The sequence below is a fragment of the Carassius carassius genome, chromosome 1, assembly GCF_963082965.1.
Source record: "Carassius carassius chromosome 1, fCarCar2.1, whole genome shotgun sequence".
Classification (NCBI taxonomy): domain Eukaryota; kingdom Metazoa; phylum Chordata; class Actinopteri; order Cypriniformes; family Cyprinidae; genus Carassius; species Carassius carassius.
In genome coordinates, this window is record NC_081755.1 from 45066455 (window position 1) to 45093928 (window position 27474).

The 27474-nt window shown below is 36.7% G+C and overlaps 1 protein-coding gene across 11 annotated transcripts in view; it reads left to right on the forward strand.

Moving 5' to 3' along the window:
• Positions 1-27180, forward strand: part of LOC132152440 (nuclear factor 1 X-type-like) — a 180584-nt gene extending 153404 nt beyond the window's left edge. For 4 of the 11 annotated variants that reach the window (XM_059561219.1, XM_059561234.1, XM_059561242.1 and 1 more), the window contains 11 exons: positions 3330-3392; positions 5408-5482; positions 5960-6071; positions 6465-6500; positions 7128-7255; positions 8009-8083; positions 14689-14817; positions 17073-17251; positions 18718-18865; positions 21777-21868; positions 26304-27180. In XM_059561219.1, the coding sequence (XP_059417202.1) occupies positions 3330-3392; positions 5408-5482; positions 5960-6071; positions 6465-6500; positions 7128-7255; positions 8009-8083; positions 14689-14817; positions 17073-17251; positions 18718-18865; positions 21777-21868; positions 26304-26318 (1052 nt within the window). In that variant the 3' untranslated portion in view covers positions 26319-27180. The remainder of the gene's footprint in view (positions 1-3329; positions 3393-5407; positions 5483-5959; positions 6072-6464; positions 6501-7127; positions 7256-8008; positions 8084-14688; positions 14818-17072; positions 17252-18717; positions 18866-21776; positions 21869-26303) is intronic. The other 7 variants (XM_059561205.1, XM_059561249.1, XM_059561254.1 and 4 more) reach the window with 7 other exon arrangements.
• Positions 27181-27474: the final 294 nt, after the last annotated feature.

Genomic DNA, 27474 nt, shown 5'->3' on the forward strand with positions numbered 1-27474 from the left:
TTGATCATTTTAAGGTATCCTTGCTGGATAAAAGTTTTAATTTCTTTAATGTTCATATATATATTTTTAAAAAATCATACGTTTGAATGTTAATGTATCAGTTATTTGTTATTCCTGAATTAAAAAAGAAAAAGAAAAAAGTGCATAATTTAATTTGTCTGCTTTTTGGTTGATATAATGTTGTTTTAGTTATGTTGTAGATTGTTATAAAGTTTTTGGCAGGGGTTAAATTGAACAAATTATAATTATATTTGCTAACAAAGTAATACCCAGTAAACTGATATGTTTAGTTGTGAAGCGTTAATTGTGACACCAGGAAGATCCTGTTCAGGATTTGGAGTTTGTTCAGTTCACTAACACAAAGTATGAGCAATAAAGTGAAGGATGCCCAAGTAAAAAACCTTTCAGATATCCTACATGTCAAGCCTATTAAGTTTAACAATACAAAGCAAATCATGATTATAATAGCAAATATGTATTTGCTCTCACAAGCGCAGTCGCTTATGAATATTTGCATGCTAAACAAGTCATTAGATGGCTCCTTGAGAAATGGGCGTGTGAATGATCAACACTTGCTGTTTAGGGACTTGCTGTCAAACAATGGTTTTTCATTTGAAACTTACTCAAGAAGTGTTCTACCATTGTACTAAAGACACTTTTTAAAAAACTGCCACTGTGTGAGTGTGTGTGCGCGCATGTGTGTCACCTAGTATCTTTGGCATGGTGTGTTCAGGGGTCCTTTGACTGTGTGTGCTGGGAAGATAAGGATTAGCATGAACATTGTTGGATGCAGTAGCTGTGTATGTGTGTATGTGTGTGTGTTTTTGTGTGTGTGTGGTTGCATGCTGATAACAGTGTTGATTGGACTCCATAGGCTGGAGTCTGTGCTCTAATAATGGACAGTCTCTCCTTTGTGTGTTTGAGTTTTGATGATCTGGCCCCCTGCTCATCTGCGCTTTGTCTGTGCCCAATAGTGCGGCCTCTCTCATTCACTCGAGTCCAGTTCTGCATAGTGAGCTTCACTAATGTGCCATGTAATTGGATTGGAGGTCATCCGAGATGTCTCCTTAAGCTGTGCTTCATACTTCCACACCACTAGAGTGCGCTAATCAATAGGGATTGTAGCTATTTTGAATTCACAGAATCCATCAGTAGCCCGGGTATTAAAATGAACTTAATGGAATAGTGATTCTGATTAGAATTGTGTTTATAGTCTAGAATGCTATAAAATTTGACCAATAGTGGCCTGCATGTGGCTGCCAGATTGCAATTCGAAGAGTTTTCTTGTCACAGAATTCGTCTTAGAATAACTTTTTAATAACGTGATAATGCCATATAATTATGTATAAAATAAAAATTACAAATCACACAATAATAAAAAAAAATTCAACTAATATAAAAATGAAAATGGATAAATTTATTGGGGGAAAAAAATAAAGTTTTTCTTTACAAATATACAAATAAAAAATATTAATTTATTTATATTATGTATTATCTATAAATTTATTTTATTTTTACATTTTTTTTATAATACAGATTATTAGGAGTTAATCAGATTTTTCGGTGGACTGAGGTGAAAGACCAGGACCGAAGCCCCATTAAATCATTAAACAATGTGTTCCCATCATGGTACCACTGTAGTAGTTTTTGTAAGGAATACAATATATAACACTTAGAAATAGATTGCATTGAGAGTTGATTATAGTGTTTTACATCCAGTTGAGTCGATTAAAGCACATTTACTTACATATCAGCTCACAGTATCAGTACGTGTGCATCTGCGAACAAAACGCGGCGGTAGTCGATTCCCCCCTAAATTAGCGTTTAGCACAGGTAGCTGAAAATAACCTTCATTTGTGAGGCTTTTAGCGTATAGCGCGTTGGTGGAGTGGTTTTCTCTCTCTGAGAGGAGTGCGTCTGTGTGTGGGTGCTTTTGTAAGCTAGCTGGAATGCTCTGGTACCGCCAATGCTAAGATGGCTGCCAAGCACTAAGATGGCTGCCAGGATTCCATACAACAACAGCAGCAAGCGAACGAGGGGGTGCGAGAGAGAGAAAAGAAGGAAAGAGGCGGCTGTCGTGTTCATTTTTTCCTTCAAAACGTATAGTGTTGGTTTTTTTAAACCACATTCTGTTGCTGCACATAATTAGCGGTGCATGCTAAGGCCAAACAGCACTACTGCTAAATTTCGAGGCAAATCTAGAGACCTATCATAGGAGGGTGAGCTCTTTAAACTTGGGCTAGCAAGTGACTGTCCAGAACCCTCCTAGCAACTAGCAATCATGCTAAAAACACTGAGTGTGATTGGCTAAAGAGGTGAAACATTCATCAATACTCACAGCAGACTGAGCGGAAAAGGCCAAAGTAACCAAGTGACATCCTTCTTAAGGTCTATAGTTAGTCAGAACCTCAGTGCATATAGAAAAAAGGGGTAGTGAGTGTCGGCCAATTCAAACAGCCGCAGGGGTCTGGTCTCGCTCCAAGATCACTATAATTTCTAAGATAAAAAGCCTACGGAGACATTGTCCAAACAACTCGATGGCTGCACACCAGCCTTTGTCTACATCTTATGAGCTATACAGCAGAGTTGGGTTTCACCAGGCTGCTCTCGGATGTACATTTCGCAGATTTATAGATTTTAGATTAGCAGTGCAACTTCAAGCCTAAAATGGACAGCAGTGCGGGTAGTTTGTTTCGCCTGTGTTTTTCATTGGACCCAACTGACCAAGTCCAGTTGTGTTTCTTAACACACCTGGGGTCTACATTGCCGGATTAAAGATCTTGTTTCATGGTCGAAAGACTGTTTTGTGGTTTTATGTCTAGATATTGATATTGTCATATTAAAATAATATCATCTCTGTTTATCGACCTAGGCAGAATTTTCTTCTGAAACATGTGTAATCTGAGTTACTCTAGTCTGTGGTGTTTAATACTTAAGGCTACACAATAAATGCAGCCCTGGTGAGGAGAAGAGACTTCTTTCAAAAACATTTAAAAAATCCTTGTATTGCCAGACTTTTGAACCATAATGTATAACTAGTCAAATACCAACTAACTACAAGGCAGAACATCAGATTTCATGTATAAAGGTCCAGATTTTGTCTGAATATCATGTAAATGATCCAGAACTGGAGCACATTTTGCATGTCTCATTTCCAGCTGTGTCGTCTCAGCGCTACATTGAATATGTGCTGGCAGAGAATATATAGAATGTTGTACATCTGCTAATTGATTCAGGCACCTCTGGACTGAACCCAGCCGTCCCATGCTTAATCTTCTCTCTTTTTTCCCCCTCCTCTCTTTCTCTCTCTCTTTTTGTCCGCTTTGCAGAATCTGGACAATCGGATAACTCCAACCAACAAGGAGAAGCAGACATCAAACCACCGCCCAATGGTGGGTCAAGCATAAAAAAAAATCACACACACACACACACACACACACACACACACACACACACACACACACACACACACACACACACACACACTCTACACACTCAAAGGTTCCAAAAGGATTTTACAACCTAATGCCATTCAACCCAGAAATTCAAGTCTTTGTATACTCAAATACATTTGAATTTAATATAAAGGTGTCTGGAGGGAAACATTCTACTTCTATTTTGACAGACAAACTCTGTTTTGGAAGTATTTCTATGTAACCTTTTCAGATTGCTAAACAAACTGAAACTCGAGTTTGTTTACTCTAGCTTCATGAACTTGAATCCATAAGTAAAAAATATTGTTTTGAGTTTGTAGAGCTAAAACTACAAATCACGTTTGTTGAAAGTACATAAAGTCCTCAAGTTTATGAGTTTACAGTTTACGTTTTCTTTTTCTTTTTTCATAGTGTAAAGAACATTTTAACCATGTAGAATATTTTTCCACTCCAAAGAATCGAATGGAAAGGTTCTTTATGGGACTATAGTACCATTTTAAGAGTGTTCAAATCTTTCTAAACTCCAGACTTCTGTGAAACACAAAAATGTTCGAAAGAAAGTTTTCACCACTTTAAAAGAAGTGTCAACCTTCTGCTAAACTACTTTTGTTAGATAGGTAGTCATGCAACATTATTCTATGGTTCCATGAAGAACTTTAAAAATCCATGAAACCATTTTGTCCTTCAAATTTTTTACACTAAGAAAAAAAAAATATTTTAAGAACTTTTAAATTAAAGCTTCTATAGGGTACTAAAAATTATCCTTTTGCATCCTATTTTTTAAGAATTTTCTTTATTGGCATTAAGAACCATTGCACACAAGGTTCTTTTATAGTGGCTTCTCCACACTAAAATGGTTCCTTTAAGAAATGTTCACTGAATGGTTCGTACAATAACTATTAATGGTTATTCTGCACTGCAAATTAATTATTCATATTTTCTGGTACCCAAAAATGGTTCTTCTACAAGGTTTTTTTCTTTGCTAAGGCTTAAAATTTGGCAAAAACAATTGAGAAGCCTTGATTGTTGAAAAAGCAGTCCACTTAAACTCAATAGAATCACATCTGAAGTCGTCATAAAAGGCCGCGAGCAAGCAAACTTTGGGTAGCAATGGTGGAAATTGCGTGATGAAATCCCACCACAATCAACGCGCCAGCCACCATTTTCCACTCCGCCTGCCAGTCAGCAGATGGATCCGTGGGTGAGCCGTGCTCTCCTTGGGCCTCCATACGCACAAATACGGTGCCGATTGATACCGTAAGCTGCTTTATTTACATTAATAAGGTCACATGCGCGCCCGACTCTCACACAAACATGGAGTGTGAGTGAAAGCGATTTCCATCCAAGCTTATTATAGTGAAGTGTTGCTAGGCCGGCTGTGACGGAGAATGGTGGAACGCTCATAAATCACTCCATGATTGGCTGATGGGAACCACATGGCTGCAGCGCGGGCGACACTGAGCTCATGCGCGGGCCTCGCTGTGGTTAACCTGCACACACACACAAACACACACACACACGCTGACCTCAGCCAGCACTACAGATGGGTGTGGAAGCATGGCTCATTCACCCGTTTTGCCCACACACACAAAAGTACATATTGAAAGCCCATATGCACAGCGAAAGCAAATACGTTTGTATATTTGTATGCAGTGCCGCACACACACATACTTAAGTGTGACATAAAGCATTTTTTGTGTCCTCGTTAAGTTTTAGCTGAGATTGGAGCGCTGGGTTGGAGTTAACCATAAGTACAGGGTAGCCTGTTATTCCTACGAGACGGAGAACATATGCCAACCCATGACTGTAATTATATGCTCCCGGCCTTTTTATGACAGTTGAGCTCAGTTTATTTTGTGTGTGCGTGTGTTTGACAGGTGCAGATGAGTAAATATGGGGATTTTCTTTTTTTTTGAGTATAATTTGTCGGTGTAGTGTTTTCATTTCTGGCCTCTCTCTCTCTTTCTCTCCAGGGCACTTGAGTTTCCAGGACTGCTTCGTGACGTCAGGCGTATGGAACGTGGCGGAGTTGGTCCGTGTGTCACAGAGTAAGTCCCACGAGCAGCGTCTTTCTGATCAGCAGCTGTAAATATCAACATTTTATTAAAACGAAAAAGGCTTTCCTTATTATTATAAATCCTTAAAATCACCTTAACAGTTACATACAAATAAAAAGCCCCCCCAAAAAACCTACAAATAAGACAATATATTAATATTGCTGAATTTTCAGCATCGTTACTCCAGTCTTCAGTGTCACTGGTTATTCAGAAATCATTCTAATATGCTGATTTGCTGCTCAAGAAACATTAATAATTATTATCAATGTTGAAAACAGTTTTGCAGCTTCATATTGTTGTGGAAACCATGATAAAGTTTGTGTCTGACTTTAATAAGCTTGCGTGATCTTCTGTGATTTCTATTATTCTTAATCTGACATGAAGAAAATGTTTATTATGTTGTCATGAGAACAAAGAGGAATGATGGCATTGATTCATCAGACTTCTCTCTGTCTGTCTGTAATTCAGCACCAGTTGCCACAGCAAGCGGACCCAACTTCTCTCTGGCCGACCTTGACAGTCCAGGATATTACAACATCAACCTGGGTCGCCGCTCCATTACGTCCACACCATCGACCAGGTACACACACACACAGAGGTCACTTTCTTTTCATTCTATACCAAGTATAGGTGGGTATGAGTGGGCTCCCTTCTAAAATATAAATCTCAAGTAAAATTATATTGGCATATATCCTTATATAGGCCTTAAGCTTTGCTACATTTCTGACTATATACTAATAAACTCTTGCATGTCTACTTTACAAATCGATCTCACTCTAGTTTAATGAATGTTGGTAGCACTCACACGTTCTTGCTTTCCTCCTTGTCTGTATATATTTCTGTCTATCTGTTATCCTACTGTTTTCTCTGCCTTTCACCTTTATCTGTTTGATTGCTGTCATTTTTGTCTCTTTATCTTTCTCTTCTCCTGTCCCTTCTCTCTTGTCTTGTCGTCATGTTTCAAACGCTGCAGGACTGAGATGGAGTTGTATGCCAGTCTCCCGCGGAGGTACTCCACACTTCCTGTCGTCTGATTCACTTCAAGCTCTGCTGTCTTTGCTCATCTAATGTCTCATTCTGCTAATGGTTTTATAGTGTAATAATTTGTATTTAAAAGAATTCTTCACCTAAAAATGAAAATCTTCTCACCCTCAGGTCATCCAAGATGTAGATGAGTTTATTTCTTCATCCAAACAGATTTGGAGAAATGTAGCATTGCATCACTTGCTCACAAATGGATCCTCGTCAAGACATTAACTGATGGACTGGAGTGGTGTGGTGTGTTTTTATCAGCTGTTTGGACTCTCATTCTGACGGCACCCATTCACTGTAAAGTGATCTAATGCTACATTTCTCCAAATCTGTTCCATTGAAGAAACAAACTCATCTACATCTTGGCTTGGGTGTGAGTAAATATTCAGCAAATGTTCATTTTTTTGGGTGAACTATTCCTTTAAAACATTCCCATTTTTGGGAATCCCCATTCTCATATATTAATCTAAATTGTGTTGCATCGTTACTATTCAGGAATTTTCAGAGGTTTCACAATACAACAACATGCAAACCTTCCAGATGTCCAAGCCTTCCCAAAAAAAAAAAAAAAAAACCCTCATCTTCTCTCTCTTTTCTCTTTCAGCTCCAACAAGCGTAAATCCATTGATGACAGTGAGATGGAGAGCCCGGTGGATGAAGTCTTCTATTCGGGCCGTTCCCCTGCCCCTGGAGTGTCCCAGGCCAGCGGCTGGCCCAATGATGTTGATGCAGGTATGGCCACTTTACCCAGCAGCCCTCTGGCTCTTCACATGCTCTGCTTGACTACCACTTATCTAGACCTCTGCTGATGAAAAAACATATTTGTTTATATTGAAGTGCACCAATCAAACTCTACATAGAGTTCTCAGAGTAGATGCCATACTTGTGCTGACAAAGAGACTTTGAGGAATAGATGTTTAGTGTAAAACATGCTGCAAGATTATCTCTCAAAGGTTTTTTTTTTTTTTTGTCAAACTAAATTTGTATACTCTGACTTACCTCTGAATCTATAATCAGATTAAACTGGGACTCATGTTTGAGTCATTTATGCACTGAATAAGTGGACACAAGGGCTATGTGAAGGGCCAGACTTTTCCTCCCTTTTATCCATCAACCCATCAATCTCTCCAGTTATGAGGCGCTCAGTTTTATATTGCATAGTACTTAGTATGTATGTGAATTATGACGCAGCCAATGCTCATTTGATATTCTGCCCCACCCTCATAGTTTAGCTGCTGATTGGACGCTTTGTGGGACTTGTGTGTTTTTCACCTCAAGTGTTTTGGTGCACTTGATTCTAGGAGATATTGAGCAATACTGTCTTTGACCTCATGCATATGATGTTTTTTAAGTGTATATAGTGATGATGTATTGATAACGATTCAACAGTGGTCCCAAATGTCCCCCATCTCTCCAGTTTATCTCAGTCTCTCCCCCTCTCTGTCATTGTTAACACTATTCTTTTCCCTTGTTTGGGTTTTTCAGTGCAGCACCATTTGGCCAGTATGCAGGAGAGGAAGATAAAACACGAAAGCGATGGCGTGCAGTTTCCTTACCATGGTTAGACCACATTACCCTCATATTATAATGCACACAAGTGTACTAAAATGTGTATCTTATCTCTGTCTGTCTTTCAACCTCTCTGCTGCATCACACACCTCAGCTCTTCTCTCTGATTTGCTGTTTTTCCCGGTGCTCGGAGGTGGCGGGTTTTCTGTGGCCTGTGAATGTGCTTTGTTTTTGTTTCGTGCATCAGAAGTCTCTCCGTACATCCATTGTTTGTGTTAGATTGTGACATAGGATCCCTGTGGACTGAAGCAGAAGTCCAAATCCTGATTTCCACAGACTTCCCAAACATGAACAGTTACAAACGCGGCTATTGTGTTGCGTACAGCAGCAGGCCTTTCCAGATATTTACTTAGCGTTTTTGTTTGTTTCTTCTCCATGCAGGATTTATTGTAATTAGTGTGTGTGTGCACAAAAGGGTTTACATGCTATAAGAAATATCTCAGCTGTTTATTCAGCACGCCTACGACATCTCAATCCTGCATACGCTGTAACGTTTGAAATATATTCTACGCATGCAAACACAAGCTCGGTTTCATGCCCCATTGCGATCCACAAATTGTTTGAATGCAATTCATGACATGACACCACAAATACTTCTCTTTTAGCTCAACTGTTGTCACACCACAGCAATGGTTTAAGAGAATTTTGCTGCGCAAGTTAAAGTTAGTTTAACTGTTGACATGATCACTTTTGTTACTTTCCCAATAGACTTTCCTACACTTTTTGTACAAAATTTGCCAGTGCACAGTATTCCTAAGAAATAAACAAGTAATAAAATAATGTATTAAATGTACTGTCAAACGATTATACACAGTACACACAGATATATTATGTAAACAAAAACTTTTATTTTGGATTCAATTTAATCAAGATTTATCATTTGGCAGCATTAATTTGAATATAATATGTACTGTATATTGTATGCATTCATTTTATAATATTATTTTACAATTTTTTTTTATTACTACTATATATTATTACTATTTTTATTTATATTTCACTAAATGTATATATTTATTTGTAAATAATAATAATGATAATGATTATTTATTATTATTATACAATATTTATATTTTATATACATTTTATATTTTATAGTTATAATATATTCTATTATAAGATAATATATACATATTACATAAAATATAATATAAACATATCAAATATAAAAATGTATCATATAAAATAATATAATGTGACAGTAATATTAATAATTATGAGGATAAAAATGTAGTAATGCTGTATTAAAAATGTGTTTTATTATTTTACACATTTATTGTATGTGAAAATGTTGTTAGTTGTAATATTAATATTTTATAAAAATGTATTATATTCTATATTATTGTTAATATTATGTCATTTTATATTACTATATTTATTACATGTGTGTATTATATGTATATTTTATACATTAATTATTTATTAGATTTATGCATTTATTTAAATTTATTGTTTTTATAAAAGTGTTATTATTATTTTAATTATTTTGTCATACAGAGACAAAGACAATGTTTCACTGTCCAATCAATTACCACTGGATAAAAAAGGGCCGAGCTTACATTTGTTTTGTCGCTGAATATCCTGTTTCGCTCTGAAATCCATCAGACCGGGCGTTTCATATTGACTCTAATAGCACAGACATTTGAAGGTAACTCTATCAGCCCCTCAAGTATGCCAAAATAGATAACGCAAGAATAGCGACAGTAATGCAAGAATGCATGCTGTGTACGTACAACGGTAACTTGTGTATTTGCACAGGGTATGTTTCTGGCCCGAGGGTCCACCTACATCTAATCACATTCACTGCCGCCCACGTCATGATCAACACACAGTCACAGATCTTAATCTAGGGTGACATGGGTAAATCCCACCAAAAAAAAATGCCAGCATGCTCAGGTGCTCCTGATGTCATGGGAATACATAACACACATACATATTTACACCCACCCCATCCCTGAACACTTGAAACACACACACAGTCTGTGGAGCACCAGAGCTCTGGTCCAGATGGCTCGTCCATGTGTCGACAGCGTTGGGAGCTACTGGGTTACAGAAGACATCTGTTACGCCGATGAAGGCGGTGGTGGCGCTCCGAGCGCATGTGACTGTGTGAGAGTGTGAACCGTGCTATGCTCCAAAGGTGATTCACTACCTGAATGAGGCTCTGGCAACGCTGCAAGGTGACGGTGTCATTTATCATTAAATCTGGTGTCGCCCGGCGTATTCATTCATACGCCCCCATCTCTTTCTCTCGCCCTGGACCTACACGGATATCATCCCCCCTATTTATCATTCTCCTGCACTCTCTTTCACCTTGTTAGACTGTGACACTTTGTCTGTAAACATCTGTTTGTGAACGTTTTGTTGATTATGAGGTTCAGACAGCAAACGGGGTTCCCACAGGCATGGGAAACCGTGAAATATATGAAAAATGTGAGGTTTAGAAGAGTTAGACAGAGACTTTGAATTAGTGTATTGAATGGTTTCAAATATTTAACTGGCAAGTAATTTGTCTTTCGCAGTGTGTAAAATGACTAAAATTATTATTTTTTTAATTCGTTGATTTAAAAAAGTTATGAAAGTTTACATTGTGAATATGACTTTTCAAAAATATTTAATTGGCATCTAATTGGTCTTTTTGCTTGTAAAATGACTGAAATTAATAAAAAAAAATCCATTGTAATTGTAACCTTTTTAAATAGATATTCAGTTGGCAAGAAATCTGTCTTTTTGAGATCAAAAAAAGACTGAAATTAATTTTAAAAAAAAATGTATTCAATAATGAAAGTTTCTAATTTAATGATCAAGCATGGCATTAGTTCTGGAAGGTCAGGGAGTGGTGTCAGCTGATTCTCAGCTGATCCACGTCTACCTATAGGGCTGTGACATCTACCACAGCACCCATATATAAGACCCTTCAATATTATCAGCAGCTTTTGCATTGCTCAATGGCTAATTACCCTCCTTCATCCCCAGCTCCTCCTCTCATCAGTCAGCATTCGGCTTTATGATTCCCCACAGAATCAGACTCATTTCTAAAATGTTGACATTAAATTATTGAACATAAATGATATCCACAATACTTTTATGTTGGTTCTGTTCTGTTTACCCTAAGGGGGCTATTGCTTCCTTCTTGCCCAGAACAGAACCTTATCACTAATCCAAACTGCATGCTAATTGTCAGTCATCTTTTATGATAGTGTTCCTGACAGTTTATAAATTTATATATGAAGTTTAATATACATAATATATATATATATTCATTTGGCAAGCAGTTGGTCTTTTTGTGTGTAAAATGACAAATTATTTCTAAAAACAGATAGATTAAGGGACTAATGAAAGCATCCATCATACATATAATTTTTTTCAAAATATTAATTGCTAAGGAAATTTTCTTCTTGACTGTAAAGTGACTACTTAACGAATTTTCCGAAAATAATTTCAACCATACAAAGTAATCATACAAATGTCTGTTTTTTAAAAATACCTTTTTTTTCTAGAAAATATTTAATTGGCAAGTTTTCAATCAAAATCAATCAATTGAAAAAGCCACAATTTCCATAGTAATTCTACAATGTTTTGTTTAATGCTTGAAACTATTTAATTGGCATCAATCATTAGACATAGACCTTGGGAACCCGTGTCTATTATTACTGTAAGTTCACGGCAGAAGTGATTTGTACTTGGATTTGTGACTTTCTGCGTGTGTCTGTGGAGGAACTTTCTGATAGCTGGATGGTAAATGTGTGTGTCTGCTCAAGAGAGTGTGGGTAGTGTAAGGAGGTGTTATATATGGCGTTTTTTGACAGGTCAAGGTTTGAATGGCGGCCAGCTTGTTAGCGTGGCGAGACTGGAAGGTCACGGGAGCGTTTGATTGGCTGTCAGGCCTGGTACGAGACACAGAGAAATACTACATAACCCATGATTTTACCACACACACACACACACAAATACACACGCTAATGTGCAAGATCATGGAAACTGTCAGCTGCAACTCTGAAGGTGTGTTTTAGCTGCGATTTTCAGCACCTTACAGAGATGCATATTTTTATATAGCCACAACCTCACTTACCTTATAATGTTAAGAACACTAAATGATTATATTATAATATTTAAAGTATTATTAATATAAATTCTACACATTTTTGTATTCGTGTGTGTGTGTGTGTGTGTGTGTGTGTGTATATATATATATATGTATTTCCAGCAACAAACAGCACATTTTTATATTTATAATTATATATTAAGGTTTTAATATATAATTAAAATTAATATTAAACCTTTTTGTTTGTTGCTGAAAATATGCTGGAAACACAATCATGTTGTCTTCTTTACAGGAAACGTTTGTTTAGCTCTCCCACATTAACACAGATAGCGTAGTAATGATTTATTGTGCGGTTTGTTTGTTAATAATATATATATTCTCGGTGATCTTGTGTAAATACCACACTTTGTTGGATTGCACACCACTCCTTTTTTTTGTTTTATCAGACAGTGTTGCTTTTAAATTTGCCAATCCTTGCACCACTTAGGATAATTGTTTCCCCCAAAACCAACCACAGGATTTGATGGTGAACTCCTTTTCCTATCCTTCCCGAGTGCTGACATGTTTGGCCGTGTTTCTGGGTGAGCCCAGAACGTTTCTGCCAAACTCAGGACAGCTGAAGCTAGCAGCCCTGCAGCCTCAGTTTGACATTTATAGGATCAGGACGACACATTAATGTGGCGTTATATACGAGAAGACCAAACCTTCACATACTTTCTGCCTTCATTTCCCTCATCATTCTCACATCGCGCTACGAGCCTGTCCTCCTGTTTGTTGGCATGAGCGTTCGGACCTGCCACTGGAACAGAAGCGCTTGTGTTTGACTTTTTCCCTCTGCGCTGAAAAGTCCAGTGAAAGCCTCTGATTTGGTTCCCCAGGTGAAATTTAAGAGTGTTTGCATGTCAAGGTCTGTACACAGCTAGCATTTACGTTTATTTCCTCATTTGCATTTGGTTTGTGAAGACGTGTCGTCCTGTTCGGTTGGCATTAGTAATGCGGTCGCTCGAGTAGATTGAAATTGGAGTCAATCTGAACACACATTCACATAAACCAGACAAGTTAGTAAACTAAATGTGTTTACTCTATGATGTACGGTTTTAGCAGACTTTATTTAGTTCGTTTTGTAGAGTGTTTTTTTTTTTATTTATTGGCTTCTGTAAACTGATTAGTAGAAACTTGTTAAAGAAGCGTAGTGCAGAAAAACCCATCATTTCAAACAAATGTAAGCAAAATGATCTGGAAATGAAGAGATTTTTTTCTTGCTTTTATATGGCTAAACATTTTTCTACACTACCTTTCAAAGGTTTCTGGTCAGTCAGATTGGAGAATAAATAAAACATCTATTTCAAATGCAGTTTTTTAATATATATTTTCTGTTTTGTTGCGACAAAGATATTAAGCAGCAAATCTGTTTTCAGCATTCATAATAATCAGAAATATTTCTTGAGCATCAACTCAGCATGTTACATTGATTTCTGAAGGATCATGTGACACTAAAGACGGAGTAATGATGCTGAAAATACAATTTTGCATCACAGGAATAAATTGCATCTTAAAATATATTCAAATAGAAAACAGTTGTTTTATATTATAAAAATATTTAACAATATTACTGTTTCACTGTAACAAATAAATGCAGCCTTGTTGAGCATGAGAGACATTATGAACACTGAAAATTGTACTGACCCCAAACGTTTTTGAGGTAGTGTTTGTATTGATGCATCACTAGCATTTATTTTGTATTTTTTTCTTAGTGTTCTTTAAAACGTCACTGTAAAAGCTGAAAGAAGTCCTAACATTCATGCTCTGATACTGTACTCTTTCCTTGAGATTTGGTGCTTTGAAAGTGACAGACAGACAGACTGACATGAGTTATAATGGGATCTGCTGTCGTGGCATCTATTTTCCCACTTACAGCTGCATAGAGCCCCTTCCCAGCCCTGTCCTGACCCCTATCACTCCACTGCTTCAAAGCAAAGCTCACACCCTGGACCTGTCAGCACTGCCAAAACACCGTCCTTAAGCAGTGTTTCACCTTGTGTTCCAGTAGAATTATATTAACATCCTTGAAACAAGATTCATTTACTTGAGTCAAAATCTTATTTACATTAAGTGACGTTTATGCTTAATATATAATTTTTACATTCTTAAGATAAAGCAATTTGACAGAGGTGTATGAAAAATAGATTTATTTTTCTTTTTGTTTAAGTTTATTTTTCTACCTCATTGGTAAAAAAAAAATATTATTTTTTTTTTATCTTGTTGAAGATGTATAATTTTTTAACTGGAAATTTCGACAAAATACTGATTAATAAATTTTTTTTTTTTTTTTTTTGCAGTGATTGGCTTCTCTATACTTCACCAAAAGCCCTAGCAGTATCTTATCTTTAGATTAAAAGCTCATTTTTAGTGTTATTATAAGCAAATTTGTCGTATTTTAGAAGCTGAGATGGATGAGATAATTTTTTTAGATGAAGATCAAGAAGCAAAATCCCTGTTTGATTAAATCCACATCTCTGTTCTGCCATTTTGTTGATCCCATTTTTACCAGGACTCTCTTCGCCTGGTTCTCTTAAGAAGTCGGGGAAATTCGATTTCAGCGCTCTGTCCGGCCATACGAGGTCTGCACGCATGCCGTTCACCCATCACCCGCTGCCCATGCTGGCAGGTGTAAGACCAGGTGAGAGCTCAGAGCCCCCCCACCCCACCTCCCACATCCTTCCCCTTCCTGTCCTGCTCACTCACGCCCCCTGGTGGGGTCGGATGTGGTGACGTTCGGGGAGAGGCGAGGTCATGTTTACGCCACGGTTGGGTCAGGGTGAAGGCGTTAGCCATTCGACCCCCCCAACCCCACCCCTCACCCTCTTTCTCCTCTGTACTGAGGCTGATTTGTCTTTTTTTGTCTGTCTGTCTGTCAATGTGATTGGTTGGTGATTGGTCTCTCCATTTCCTGACTTCATTCTCCCTCTGCTAGAGGCGTCGTTTCACTGCCCTGATGCACGTGAGCTTGTTTTAAATGCTGTGCTGCAGTGATCAAAGTACGTATCCACTCTCCTTTAATGCAAGACTCGCTGGATTAGAAAACTGCATTTTCCAAGATGTTCTGAAGTATTTGATCATTTATTATCAAGAAAACAAAAAATGATAAATGTGCCAAAATTAGACATCACAAATCAAATCAGTGCCATTTGTAGATTAATGCACACTATTAATTCTTATTATTAATTATTTCTTTTCAGAGAGCTATTTAATACTTACAAAACTATGATAACCAGCTCCACTGACAGATAAACAGATGGATGGATGGATGGACAACAGACAGAGATAGATGGATGGATGGAGGGATGGATAGATAGAGGACTGATGGACGGTTGGATGAATGGATGGATGACAGACAGTGCTAAATATAGACAGACAGACAGATAGATAGATAGATAGATAGATAGATAGATAGATAGATAGATAGATAGATAGATAGATAGATAGATAGATAGATAGATAGATAGATAGATAGATAGATAGATAGATAGATAGATTCACTTGTGATGTTATGCGATGGCTCTTGTGTGGTCGTGTGTTGTGTTTAGATCTGTTGTTGTGGAGTCACTCCTGTTGGGAGGGGGTCTTTGGTGGCGCTAGTTTGCAGTGCCATTTGCCTCATTCTTAAAGCCTTGGCTCCATCCCATTCCCTAATGGGATTAAAGGGTGGATGATGAAAGCACGAAAGAAACGGAGGAAGAGGAGGGAATAGCAGTCTGCGTGTCAGGGAGGGTGAAAAGCAGGGCTTTGGCTGGGAGCGCAGTGCCTGCGTCTGGGTTACAGGGAGGCTCTGGAAGTTGGCAGACTGTCCCGGGCAGCTGGGGGCCCTGCTTGGCAGGAGGAGACAAGACCCCTCACCCTCCACTCGCTGGTCGGGAGATGAGCGCAATGTTATTCTTCATCCACATGAGAGCCGTCATGACTTAACTACTACTGCAGTTCACATAGGGATGTGCTGATACAAAAATGTATCAACAATGCATTTTTATTCCTCATTGCACATACTTTAAATCCAGTGTTTTATTTGTTTATCTGTTCAATTTATCTTTCATTCAGTTCCTTATAGTTTAATCAACAAAGACGTAGGTTGTCTAAAGTACAAAATGTAGAACTCATGTTCAAGTTAAAGCACTCAGTCTGTCTTTCACATTTATGGGTAGTTTGGCATAGTTGTCCATCTTAAAGTTTCAGGCTCTGTTGGCAATTTCTAGAAAAAAAATTTTTAATCATCAGTGATTAAATATTTTGATCAAATAATGGGAATTAAGAGGATTTTTCACTCTGAGAGCATGTTGGTGTCTGGACAATTTTGAGTTTCAGAGATTATACCAGAGTGGGAGAATGAAAGAACACTGAATACCGTGTGTGTGTGTGTGTGTGTGTGTGTGTGTGTGTGTGTGTGTGTGTGTGTGTGTGTGTGTGTCTATATATATATTATTTATGAAAAGTTTTCCCAATGGGTTTTTTTGTAATACTTTATAAATTGAGGCACACATGTATTTATAAATATTTAATATAAAGCTAACTGTAATTAGTAAAAGCTTAACTGAAGCCCTAACCAATAAAAGTTTAGCATTTTTGGATTTCCAAAAATGTTATTATATAACGATTCATATATTTCTGAATCATTTTTACCTCTGAGGATGTCCTGTAGGATCTGCCGAGGAAGGATTCGACTTAGCTCAGTTCTTGGAACAGCTTTGTCTCTGATCTTTGTAAACACACACACACACACACATACACAGTTTTCCTGAACTGATTTCCATCACTTCCTTCTCATGTCATCCATTGTATCCTTGTGTGTCAGTCTCGCTCATTACTGATATACTACTAGTACTTATACTGACACAAAACATGTTATTGACTTCTCTCTCTGTGTGTGTATCTGTCTGTCAGCAGGAAGTCCCCGTGCCTCAGCTTCCTCCCTGCACTTCCCCTCACCCTCCATTATCCAGCAGTCCAGCCCATACTTCACCCATCCCACCATCCGATACCACCACCACCCGGGACAGGACCCGCTCAAGGAGTTCGTGCAGTTTGTGTGTGCCGACGGATCAGGACAGGCTAGTGGTCAGGTAAGAGGAAGTGACCTCATACTGCAAGTGATGATCTGACACCAGGGTCAGTTGATTGCTCCCGTAGATGTAACTTGATCTGCTGTATGTATTGCAGAAATGCTTGGTGTTTTACACAGATATTCTCACACTGGTTTATAGTGAATACTGGAAATGGCATCCTATCATACTACTCATACTAGTTTTGTAGCACAGAATAATGCAGTATGCAATGGAGAACACTGCATGGAATACTTTATTCTACAATGCAGTCCTTTCGGAAGCTTTACACTAGTATTCCATTTAGAATGTAAACATTGTTACATTCTACTGTATTAAATATTATCATTGCTTACTGCATACTGTTTTACTAACTTGGAAATGTGGAGTATATACTTTGCAGTATGCAACTGTTTAGAGAGAAGAAATTATGATTTTAAAAAATTATTTATGTTGATAAAACAGAACTTAGCCAACATATTTGCCTCGGTAAAGCAAAAAAACACTTGCCTCAACCCTAAAATTAATTTATATTTGTGAAACTAATGTTATCATGCATTTAAAGAAATGCTGAATTGAGCTTAACGTTGTGAAGACAGCCGTCGCATTTAACCAAGACGCCAAGATTGAAGTGGGAAATTAAAACCTCTAAAAATGTGTTAGTGAGGTTGTTATATTTAGCACACATTTACAGTACTAACATTCAATTCACTTTTATTGTTTTTATATGATTTATCTATAATTACTAGAGAGCTGAATCCAAATCCTAACCACTGGAAGAAAAAAAAAATTTTTTTGCTGTTGTTTGTGCAAATAACATTATCAACTGTATTACTTTTATTTGCATTTCTTAAAACACGAAACAATCTCCTCCTGTCTTTTCCGATACAAACAAATGTGTGCGTTCCTTGTCTTTGAGGCCGACTCATCGGTCACTGTTATGTATCTTGTGCTTGTCTAGCCGATCTTGAGTTAATCTCTCCTTCTCTGTCCACTATCACGATAAAACCCATCTGCGCAACAGCTGATGACCTCTGCGCATGTAGTGCGCATCCCCTCCTCAGTTCTGCTTGTGCCATTTTTTTAGCTTCGTGAACGTGGCATTTTTTTTTTTTTTTTTTGTGTGCCCTGGTTTTGATTTGACATCATTCCATGGACCAAAACTCACCTCACCATTAGTGCGTCCATTTCTTCTTCTTCACCTTCTGCCTAAAGTCCTTCATTTTATTTTTTTCCAGCTCCTCCACTGCTCCTGTCTGTGCCTGTGGTGAAGTCAACACACAAACATGCACACAAACAAATACGAACACCCCCTTCATAAACAAAAGCAAACAGACATTCATCCTTTTGGTTGTTTCCCTCTCAACACTCTCCACTACCAGCCACCCCCCATTCCTTTTATTTCGGAGCTAGTCTGCGTAGTTTTTTGTCCATTTGCGGGGTGTCGGGCGTGTCCGTACTCCTCACCCTGTTTGTGTCGTCTGCAGCCGAACGGGAGCGGCCAGAGCAAAATGCCAGGCTCCTTCTTGCTGCCTCCACCCCCCCCTGTGGCGCGTCCAGTGCCCCTCCCAATGCCAGACTCTAAATCCAGCAGCACGCCCCCCGATGGTGGACTCACCTCACCCACATCTCCGTGTAAGTGACCCGACCCCCCCATTCCACCAAACCCTATGAAGATCACCAGTCATCTAGCCACAGCTGGACCGCTTTTTGCCATTTAGTTTGTGTTCCTTTAGTTAACATGAAATGCCTATTATTCGTAATTTTCGCCAACTGGTGGGTCAGAACTATCCCTTACTATTTTTATTTTTTTTTTGCTTTTTTTTTATATGTATTCTAGTTTTGAGGCGTTTTAGTAGTTTAATAGTTCAACAACCATCAAAAGTCATTAAAGTATGGAGCCCATAATGGTACATGGTAATGGGGGGAGGGGGTGACATGGGAGGAAAAAAAATTCAGTGTTCTTGCCTTGACTGGCGAAACCTTTTTTTTCCTCTGAAAAGACTGCATTTGATCACAAAATATTTTCATTCCCACGAGAAACTTTACTTTCATTGGAAAATGTTTACATTCTCTCGCAAAACATTTTTGTTCCCCTGAGAAGCATTTTGTTTTCTTGCAAAAAATTTTGCGAGATAATGCAAAAGTTTTGTAAGTGAACGCAAATTTCTCAGGGGATAGCAATTCTTTTGCAAGAGAACACAAAAGTTTCTTAAGTGAATCCAAAGTTTCTTGGAAGAATAATACTTTCACAAGTGCACACATAATTTCTCAGGGAAACAGTACTTACGTAAGAGAACACAATACGTTTTTCAAGCTATTGCAAATGTTTTGCGAGTGAACAAAGTTTCTCAGGGGGAACGCAATCAAAAATATGATACTTCTGCAAAAAACGCTAAATTTCTCCCGAGGCGCAATACTGTAGCTTTCCAAGGGAACGCAGACGTTTTTCAAGGGAAAACAAAGTTTCTTGAGGGAACGCAATACATTTGCAAGCTAATGCTTTACATTGCAAGCGAATGTAATGTTTTTTTTGGGAATGCAATACTTTCGAAAGGGAACGCAAAAGATTTGCAAGTGGACACAAATGTTTTGCGACTGAACAAAGAGTTTTTTTAGGAACGCAATACTTTTGCAAGAGAACACGAAAGTTTTGTGAGCAAATTCAACATTTCTTGGGAGAATGCAAGGGAATGCAGAGTTTCATGGGGGACCAATAAATTTGCGAGCAAACGCAAAATTTATTGGGAGAATTCGGTACTTTTGCAAGCGAATGCAAAGTGTTTCGGGAGAATGCAAACATTTTGCAAGTGAATGTGAAGTTTATTCGGGGAGTGCCATGCAGGAAAATGCAAAGGTTTTGCAAATGCAGAATCCTTGAAAAAAGTTTCCTCCCATCTCATTTTTTTTTCCCATGACCATGTCCTCTTAGGGGCTCTATATTCAAGGATGCAAATTTACGGCAGTTAAAGTGGACTCCAAAATACTCAAAAAAAAAAAAAAAAAAAAAAAGCATTTTAGTTCAAACTAGATGCAGCTATTATTGTACAATTCGCTTGACCTCATTATTGTGTGGTAGCTCTGGCACTAAAATCCACACAAGATGGAAGAATCTATATCTACCAAACTGAAAAGACTAGCTTTGACTCTCTTGAATTTATATTCTGGTCCAGGTTGGTTTGTGCTGGTCAAATTGCATTGCAGTCCTGATGTGAAAGGTCCTTTACACTCCCGAATGCAACATCCAGAAACCCATGCTTTGTAATTTTACGTTGGTTTTATTTGAGTTTGTTTTAGTTACATTCACATTGCTGGTTAGCTTTTGGCCTGTGGAAATGTGATAGTTGAGCTCCAGTGCTGGTCTAACGGTCAGTTCCTCCAGAACATGAACCAAATTTGTGCCGTTCAGAATGGAGGTGGCGTATCCGGGATCATAATCAGACATACTGTAAAATATTCACTCACCACAGACGGGGCACTGGACGGAGCACTTGCATTTCTTTTCCTCTTTTCTATCATGTTTCTTATTTTTGTATTTCGTTCCTTTTCATTGTGTTTTCTTTCATTGTTTCAATAGTTTTTTTATGTTGTTTGTGTGTGTCTTTTTTATGTGTTTTATATGTTGCTGATTCTCCAGAACGCACTTCGCAAACCTGATACACAATTTATTTTTTTTATTTTTTTTACACAATTACGCATATAGAGGTCATGTATTGTGTATAAATATAAAATGAATTTGCATTTTACAATTCTATACTAATAAAAATATTTGTTTGCAATAATGTAGAACTCAGTTCTGCGATCACAGGAGTTCATATATTAGCATTTTATTTAATAAAACATTCTGTATTATTGCAAAATTCAATTCTGTGATCATAGGAGTTTCTATATTAGCGTTTATATATAGAATCCAATTCTGTATTAATTCAGAAGTTTTCTGCTTTATTGTAGAATGTAATGAACACAGCAGCTCCTCTATTTCGTTGCCTTTTTGAATGTTTGCTGATGAAAGCGCTACCAACAAACTGTAGTACAAATACGGCTCTTTGTGTTTGATTTATCCATGTTTTTACACACACACTGATTTATGTTAGATCTCTATATATTTGATGAACAGTTACACCACGGAGTCCATCAAATGAATCAGAATCCAAAGAAAAACTGCCCTAAATTTGATAATGACTTCAAACAGATTTGCAGATTCAAACACCTTTTTAATCTATCGCTCTTCAACCGTGTAAACCAAGAACAATCAAACACAGTGTATCTTTAAAGATCAATTCTTACATTACTTTTGTTTGTTGTTTGCCAACAAGTCAATTCAGTACAGAAAAGTTTCAGTTTACACTATATATCTGATTATTTTCCCTCAATATATCCGAAGGTTTGCCTTTGCAGAATCAATTGATATTTTCGAATAGATCACATTGACTAAAATTTGTTTTAATAACTAAACGATTTATAAAATAAATTAAATGTTTTTTGTGCATATACAGGTATATATATAATAGTTTTTTTTAGTCTCTCTCTTCTTTCTCTCCCTCAGCATACTCCACGCCAGGCTCCACAGCTCCCAACAGGTTTGTCAGCATCGGATCACGGGACAACAACTTTCTGAACATACCCCAGCAGACGCAGGTGATTCTTACTCGGTCATATTCAAAACAGAGTGTTTCAAAACATTCATCTAAACGTGTTATGCTGCTCCTCCCATCCTGTCATTCATTGTTTCCCATGATGCTCTCTGTTCTGCGGTGTCGGGCCCATCTGGAGCGGGTCTGTGATAACTGGAGCTGATCGGCGTGGTGTAGTTGATTTGAGCGTTGCGCTCCTCCATCAACCAGTACACTTTAGTCATTAATGTGTAGAGCACAGCCGCCCTGCCCCGGGCCGGCTCCCTGCTCCTCAACACATGGTGACCATCTGAAGCCGCTAACTCACCCGCTCACACCTCCTCCCTCTGCTGGTCGGCCTCGCTGGATCTGACCATTTATTTTCCTCTCTTTCTCATTTCGACCTTCTTTAACTCATTTCTCGACTCGCTATCACCCTCTGCTGGAGACTCCTGTTTTTATTTTTCTTGCCTCCCGTCCTGACTCTTTGGCAGTGACTTCGCTTTGTCTAATTTCGCACATTTTCCAGTGTGTTCACCCTAAATTTTAGAAGGCAGAGGAAGATTTTTTCTTTTTTGTCCAATCAGAGATAAACTGCTTGAGTGTGCAAATTAGCAGCGAGTTATCACGAGTAAACGTTTTGTGAAGATTCGTTATTTGCAGTTGCACTTATTTATTCATTTGTAATTCATTGTTATACCAACTCTTTTTTTTATTTTGTATTGTTAAAAAAAATCTACATTGAGAACACATTGAGTGCATTAAATAATTGTAATTGTAAAATGTAATACAAACATTGATAAGGCAGTAGTGAAAGTAAGGTGTTACTGTTTTTTGCACAACAAAGGTGAAATATTTATTTTATTAGTGTTTTTATTTGTTATTGTTAATGCACTGAGAAAATGCATTGATAACTGTAATCCAATATAATACAAACATCAATAAAAATAAAAATCGTAGTTCAATTAATTAATTATTTTTTTTTTTTTTTCCTTCAGTGTAATCCAATGATTAAAATAACAAGAGGCAGTGAAAATAGAAAAATGTTTAAGAAAATGTGCATTAAGGAAAGTGCTTTATTAATTATAATTCAGTGTAACTTAATTTAAAGACATACTTCATGAGGGTATAAGTGAACTTGTACTTCAGCATTAGTGTGTCCCCAAAAGACATTTGGACACTTCAGTTATACTTTAAAATGTTATAACACTAGTTAACAAAATATAAGAGGGAAAAAAATGTTCAAACGAAATATTATACAAAAATGACTTTAATTAAATTCACAGTTATAAATCAACACTAGAGCTGAGAATGAAGGTGTTTCTGAATTGTTAGTGGATTATTTATTTATTATTTATTTTATTCCACGAAAATGTGCAATGAGAAGGTGAACTAATAATAATTGTAAAAATTGCCAAAATGCTAGTTTTGTCAGAAGACAAAGCAGAAATGACATAAATGAAAGGAAAAGGATCCTGTTATTACTTTATAAGAAAATCTGCATTGAGAAAGGACTTTAACAATAATAATTAAAAAAAAAACACAGTTTTGCCAAGAGACACTGGGCAAAAATGTTATGAGTGAAGTCAAATCCTTTATTTTGAGAAAGTGCACTAATAATTGTAAAAACACTGGGCAAATATCACATGAGTGAAGAGAAAGATCCTGCAGTGTTTGAGACACAGATACAGGCTCATATAATGAAGTGACATTCAAACAGTTTTAAGTGCGTCTTTAAGTGTTTTCTGTCCGTACGGGGAAGCGCTCTCAGGCCCGTGCCATTCCCAGTCAGAAACACGAGAAAAGAACTGCAGAAATGTGAGACGGGAACGGAGAAAAGAGCGGCAAAGTTGAAGCACGGCCCCTAAACTGAAAAGTCACGTCCCAACTGTCTGGTTGCCCACAGCAACGAGACATGATGTCACAGGCAGTTGAAGTTGAACTTGAGGCTGGTCACTGCCAAAGATTACGGGGGGAAGATGGGATTGTGAGGGGAGGAGCACAGCTTACATGGGAAGAGTTACTTGGCCCGTGTGGCTGTTGGGCTGGAGCCTGGGGCGGGTGCTGCTGCTTGTGTGACCTGCAAGAGTCAACCAGAACAAAAGTTACCCGCTGCCCCTCCTAACACAGCCTCTCAGCCAAAGTGTTTCCAGGATTTGACTTCCAGAGAGTTTTGTAAAACCAGTCAGGAGTAACAATCCCGCTCTCATTTGAATGAGGAGCCCAGCTCTCGCTGTCGTCCCAGTCACACATCATTCACTGTCAATACGAGAGGCGTTCAGTAAATAAGAGCTCTCACAAGGCAAGGTATTGGATTAAAGCATTCGATTTTTATATCAAATGTAAAGAAATTATATGAAATACATGTAAGGGTATTGTAAATGTTATTTTATATTTAAAATGATTGATTGATAAATAATTATATCATATAAATACATCTATCGATGTGTACAAACTATTAAGGATATGATGTAAAATATTCAGTATATAAGTAATTATGATTCTGATCATTGTGAATGTAGTTAATACATACATTATAAAGATATATATACTGCACATATACAATATCAATTTTAAATATTTATCATATTGATTGTTATAAATATAGTTATTATTTTATTTATAAAATTACTCTAAAATTGTACAATTGTATTTGTAATGTTATTATTTTATATATTATTTAAAGTTTATTATATAAACTTTTCAATTTACAGTGTTATATAATAGAAACCATTTTGGTTTAAATGTTGTGATATTTATAAATGCACACATTATTAGAAATCATCATTAATATCATTCATTAATTATTAAATCAGTATTTTTATAATATAATAGGAATATTAAAATAAACTCTGTAAACACCTATGAAGATATAGAGCACAGCTTTAAAGATGAATTATGATACTGCTGTAGCTGTGTGGTTTATAATGCTGTACTGACAACCAGAATCTGTTTATAATAAACAATCAAATGTGTAGAGATAGATATCCAACTTATTTAAGTTGTTTTTACGTGTGCTCAGAGCGGTTAAATGAGTTTCTTATTGAAAACTAGCAGTTTGACAAAGACCTGAAGTGTTTTTATGGGGAAACACGCTTTACTTAAACTTACTTTTACTATAAACTCCGTGTAAATATGTGTGTTGACTGGCGTTATCAGTGCGATGTTTGAACTGCATTAACAGAGCGTCTGCTGATGACGGTATGTGGAGATGCGTCATGTCATTCCCAGAGGGGAGGTGTGCTGCCTGCTGCTTTAGTTCAGTAAACAGATGCGCTTCCGAAGCCTGACCTCTAGTGGTCACATCAGTAACAGCAGCATCTCTACGTCCAGATCCATCTAAAGTTGACATACTTTTGAATTCAAGCATAAAAATAAAATAACATCAAATAAAAATGACAAAAAAATATTAAGCTTGTAATAGCAGTGCATACTGAAACATCCACACTTTAAGATCATAAAGTTAAAATAGAAAATGTAATTATAATTTCTAAATAAAACAGAATAATTAAAAAAAACTTTAATTAATAAACAATTATTAAATTATAATAGCTTTGTGAAAATAAATGTCGTTTAGTTTAATAAACGTATTTATTTATAGCATTTATAGCAAATGATTAAATTATAGGTATGTGTGACAAAATAAATTCATATATTATATTAAATAGCTTAAATGTCGAAGTTAGTTATATTTTATTAAATGTATACAAAATGAACTATTTTTAAGTTATAGCCTTATGTGAAAATACACTTTATTTAAATTTAAACGTTTACTTTTTATTAAATGCGTACAAATTATAAACATGTTAATTATAGGCTTTTATCAAAATACATTTAATTTTATAACTTACAAATATTAATATTTGATTAAATGTATGCAAATTAACTATTTTTAAGTTATAGCTTTATGTGAAAATACATTTCAGTTAAAATAAAAAGTTGTTCATGTATGTTATTAAATGCATACAAATTATAAACATTATTTAATAGTAAATGTATGCAAAATACATTTTAATTTAATACATTTAATAACTTAATTTTTTTTATATGTTATTAAATGTATTATAAAATAGAAACAATGTTTGTGACTTCTTGTTAATGAGTGATATTTGATCATTTTAGTTTAGTCCTATATTTATTTTTAAATGTTTTATTTTTTATTATTATTAAATTATTATTAAACTAAGGCTATTAAAATGTGATATTTTATAAAATCATACAGTGATAAGAAGCAGATGTAAAATGCCTATAATTGTCTTTTTTTAATCTTCAGATAAAAAAAATAAATAAAAAATAAATAATAATAATAAATATTGGCCTTGATAGTACTTGTTATCAGTTAGAAAAGAAGTCAAATTCTTCCTGCACAGATGATTTTATAATAATCTAATGTTTTCACTGGCCTGATGTATTTTCTGTTTAAACGCTAACATTGCCTTTATTCTGTTGTGTTTTTACAGTCATGGTTCCTTTGACGAGGTCCTGCCTGCAACCTGTTGACACAATTTGGAAGTTTTATGACAACATAAAAAAAAATCCTCTTTGAAAATCCCCTCCGACCCGAAACGCACCCTAAGAAACATGAGCAGCATATGATTAGGAAACGTTCGACCTTGTATTAGCCAAGCCTCAGACGCCCTTCAACCTCCGAAAAAGACATTCAGGTCACAGCAGGAGGAGAGGGACCGACACGCACCTACAGCACCTCGCAAGAACCGGCACCAAACCAACGGCTACAGAGGAGCAAGAACCCGGTGAACACAGACACAATATGTTACTAGGGACAAGGATGTAGTGTACAATGGCTGGGATTATCAACAGTTTCAGTGGTGAGGATTCAGACACAACAAAAACGCAAGATTTTGACCAATTAAACTTCAGTTTTTTGTTTTCAAAACACTTAAACATGCTGACTTTCAGCATCCAGGCAACACTAAATAATGAGAGCCCCTGACGTTTTACAATTTTAGCTAATAAGCATGCAGTAGAAACGTCTTTTTTCCCTTTTGCAGTCAATTACTAAACTAACTATGAACAGCAGAAATATTGCACTACAGTAATGCGGAGAACACTAGTTTGACGTGCACTATTGAAAATGGGATCGACGGCAGACGTTATTTGCACATTTTATTGCGGAGGAAAATTAACCTGGCACACTAAAGCTACCCAGAGACACGGTCTCATTTTCAAGCCTCAAATTGAATTTTTTAATAAAACAAAAGTCCATTTCAGGTGTTTAGTGCCAACTAGACAGCACCAGATTTTAGTTAGTACTCCTATAGGACGAATAAAGCCAGCCAGCACACACTTACGGTGCAGTCACATTCACCAAATCTGTCTTGAGAATTTTTTTTTTTTTTACAAAAAAAAGTTGTCTATTGACAATAGAGTAGTGATGCACGAAGCACTAAATTCTCTGGTCAACAACAAATTTGTTTGACAATCTTCAACCTAAATTGAAATCTGCCAAGTGATTTTTTTTCTAAATTTGAATTCAAGTGGAATCCTATCAAAGTGACTAATTTCCAATGCAAACTTTCACTAAATGTGACCGCACCTTTGCAGCCATGTGACAGAGTTTTAATTTTTAAATTGTTTTAAAAAAAAAAAAATCCCAAATAATCATTGCAT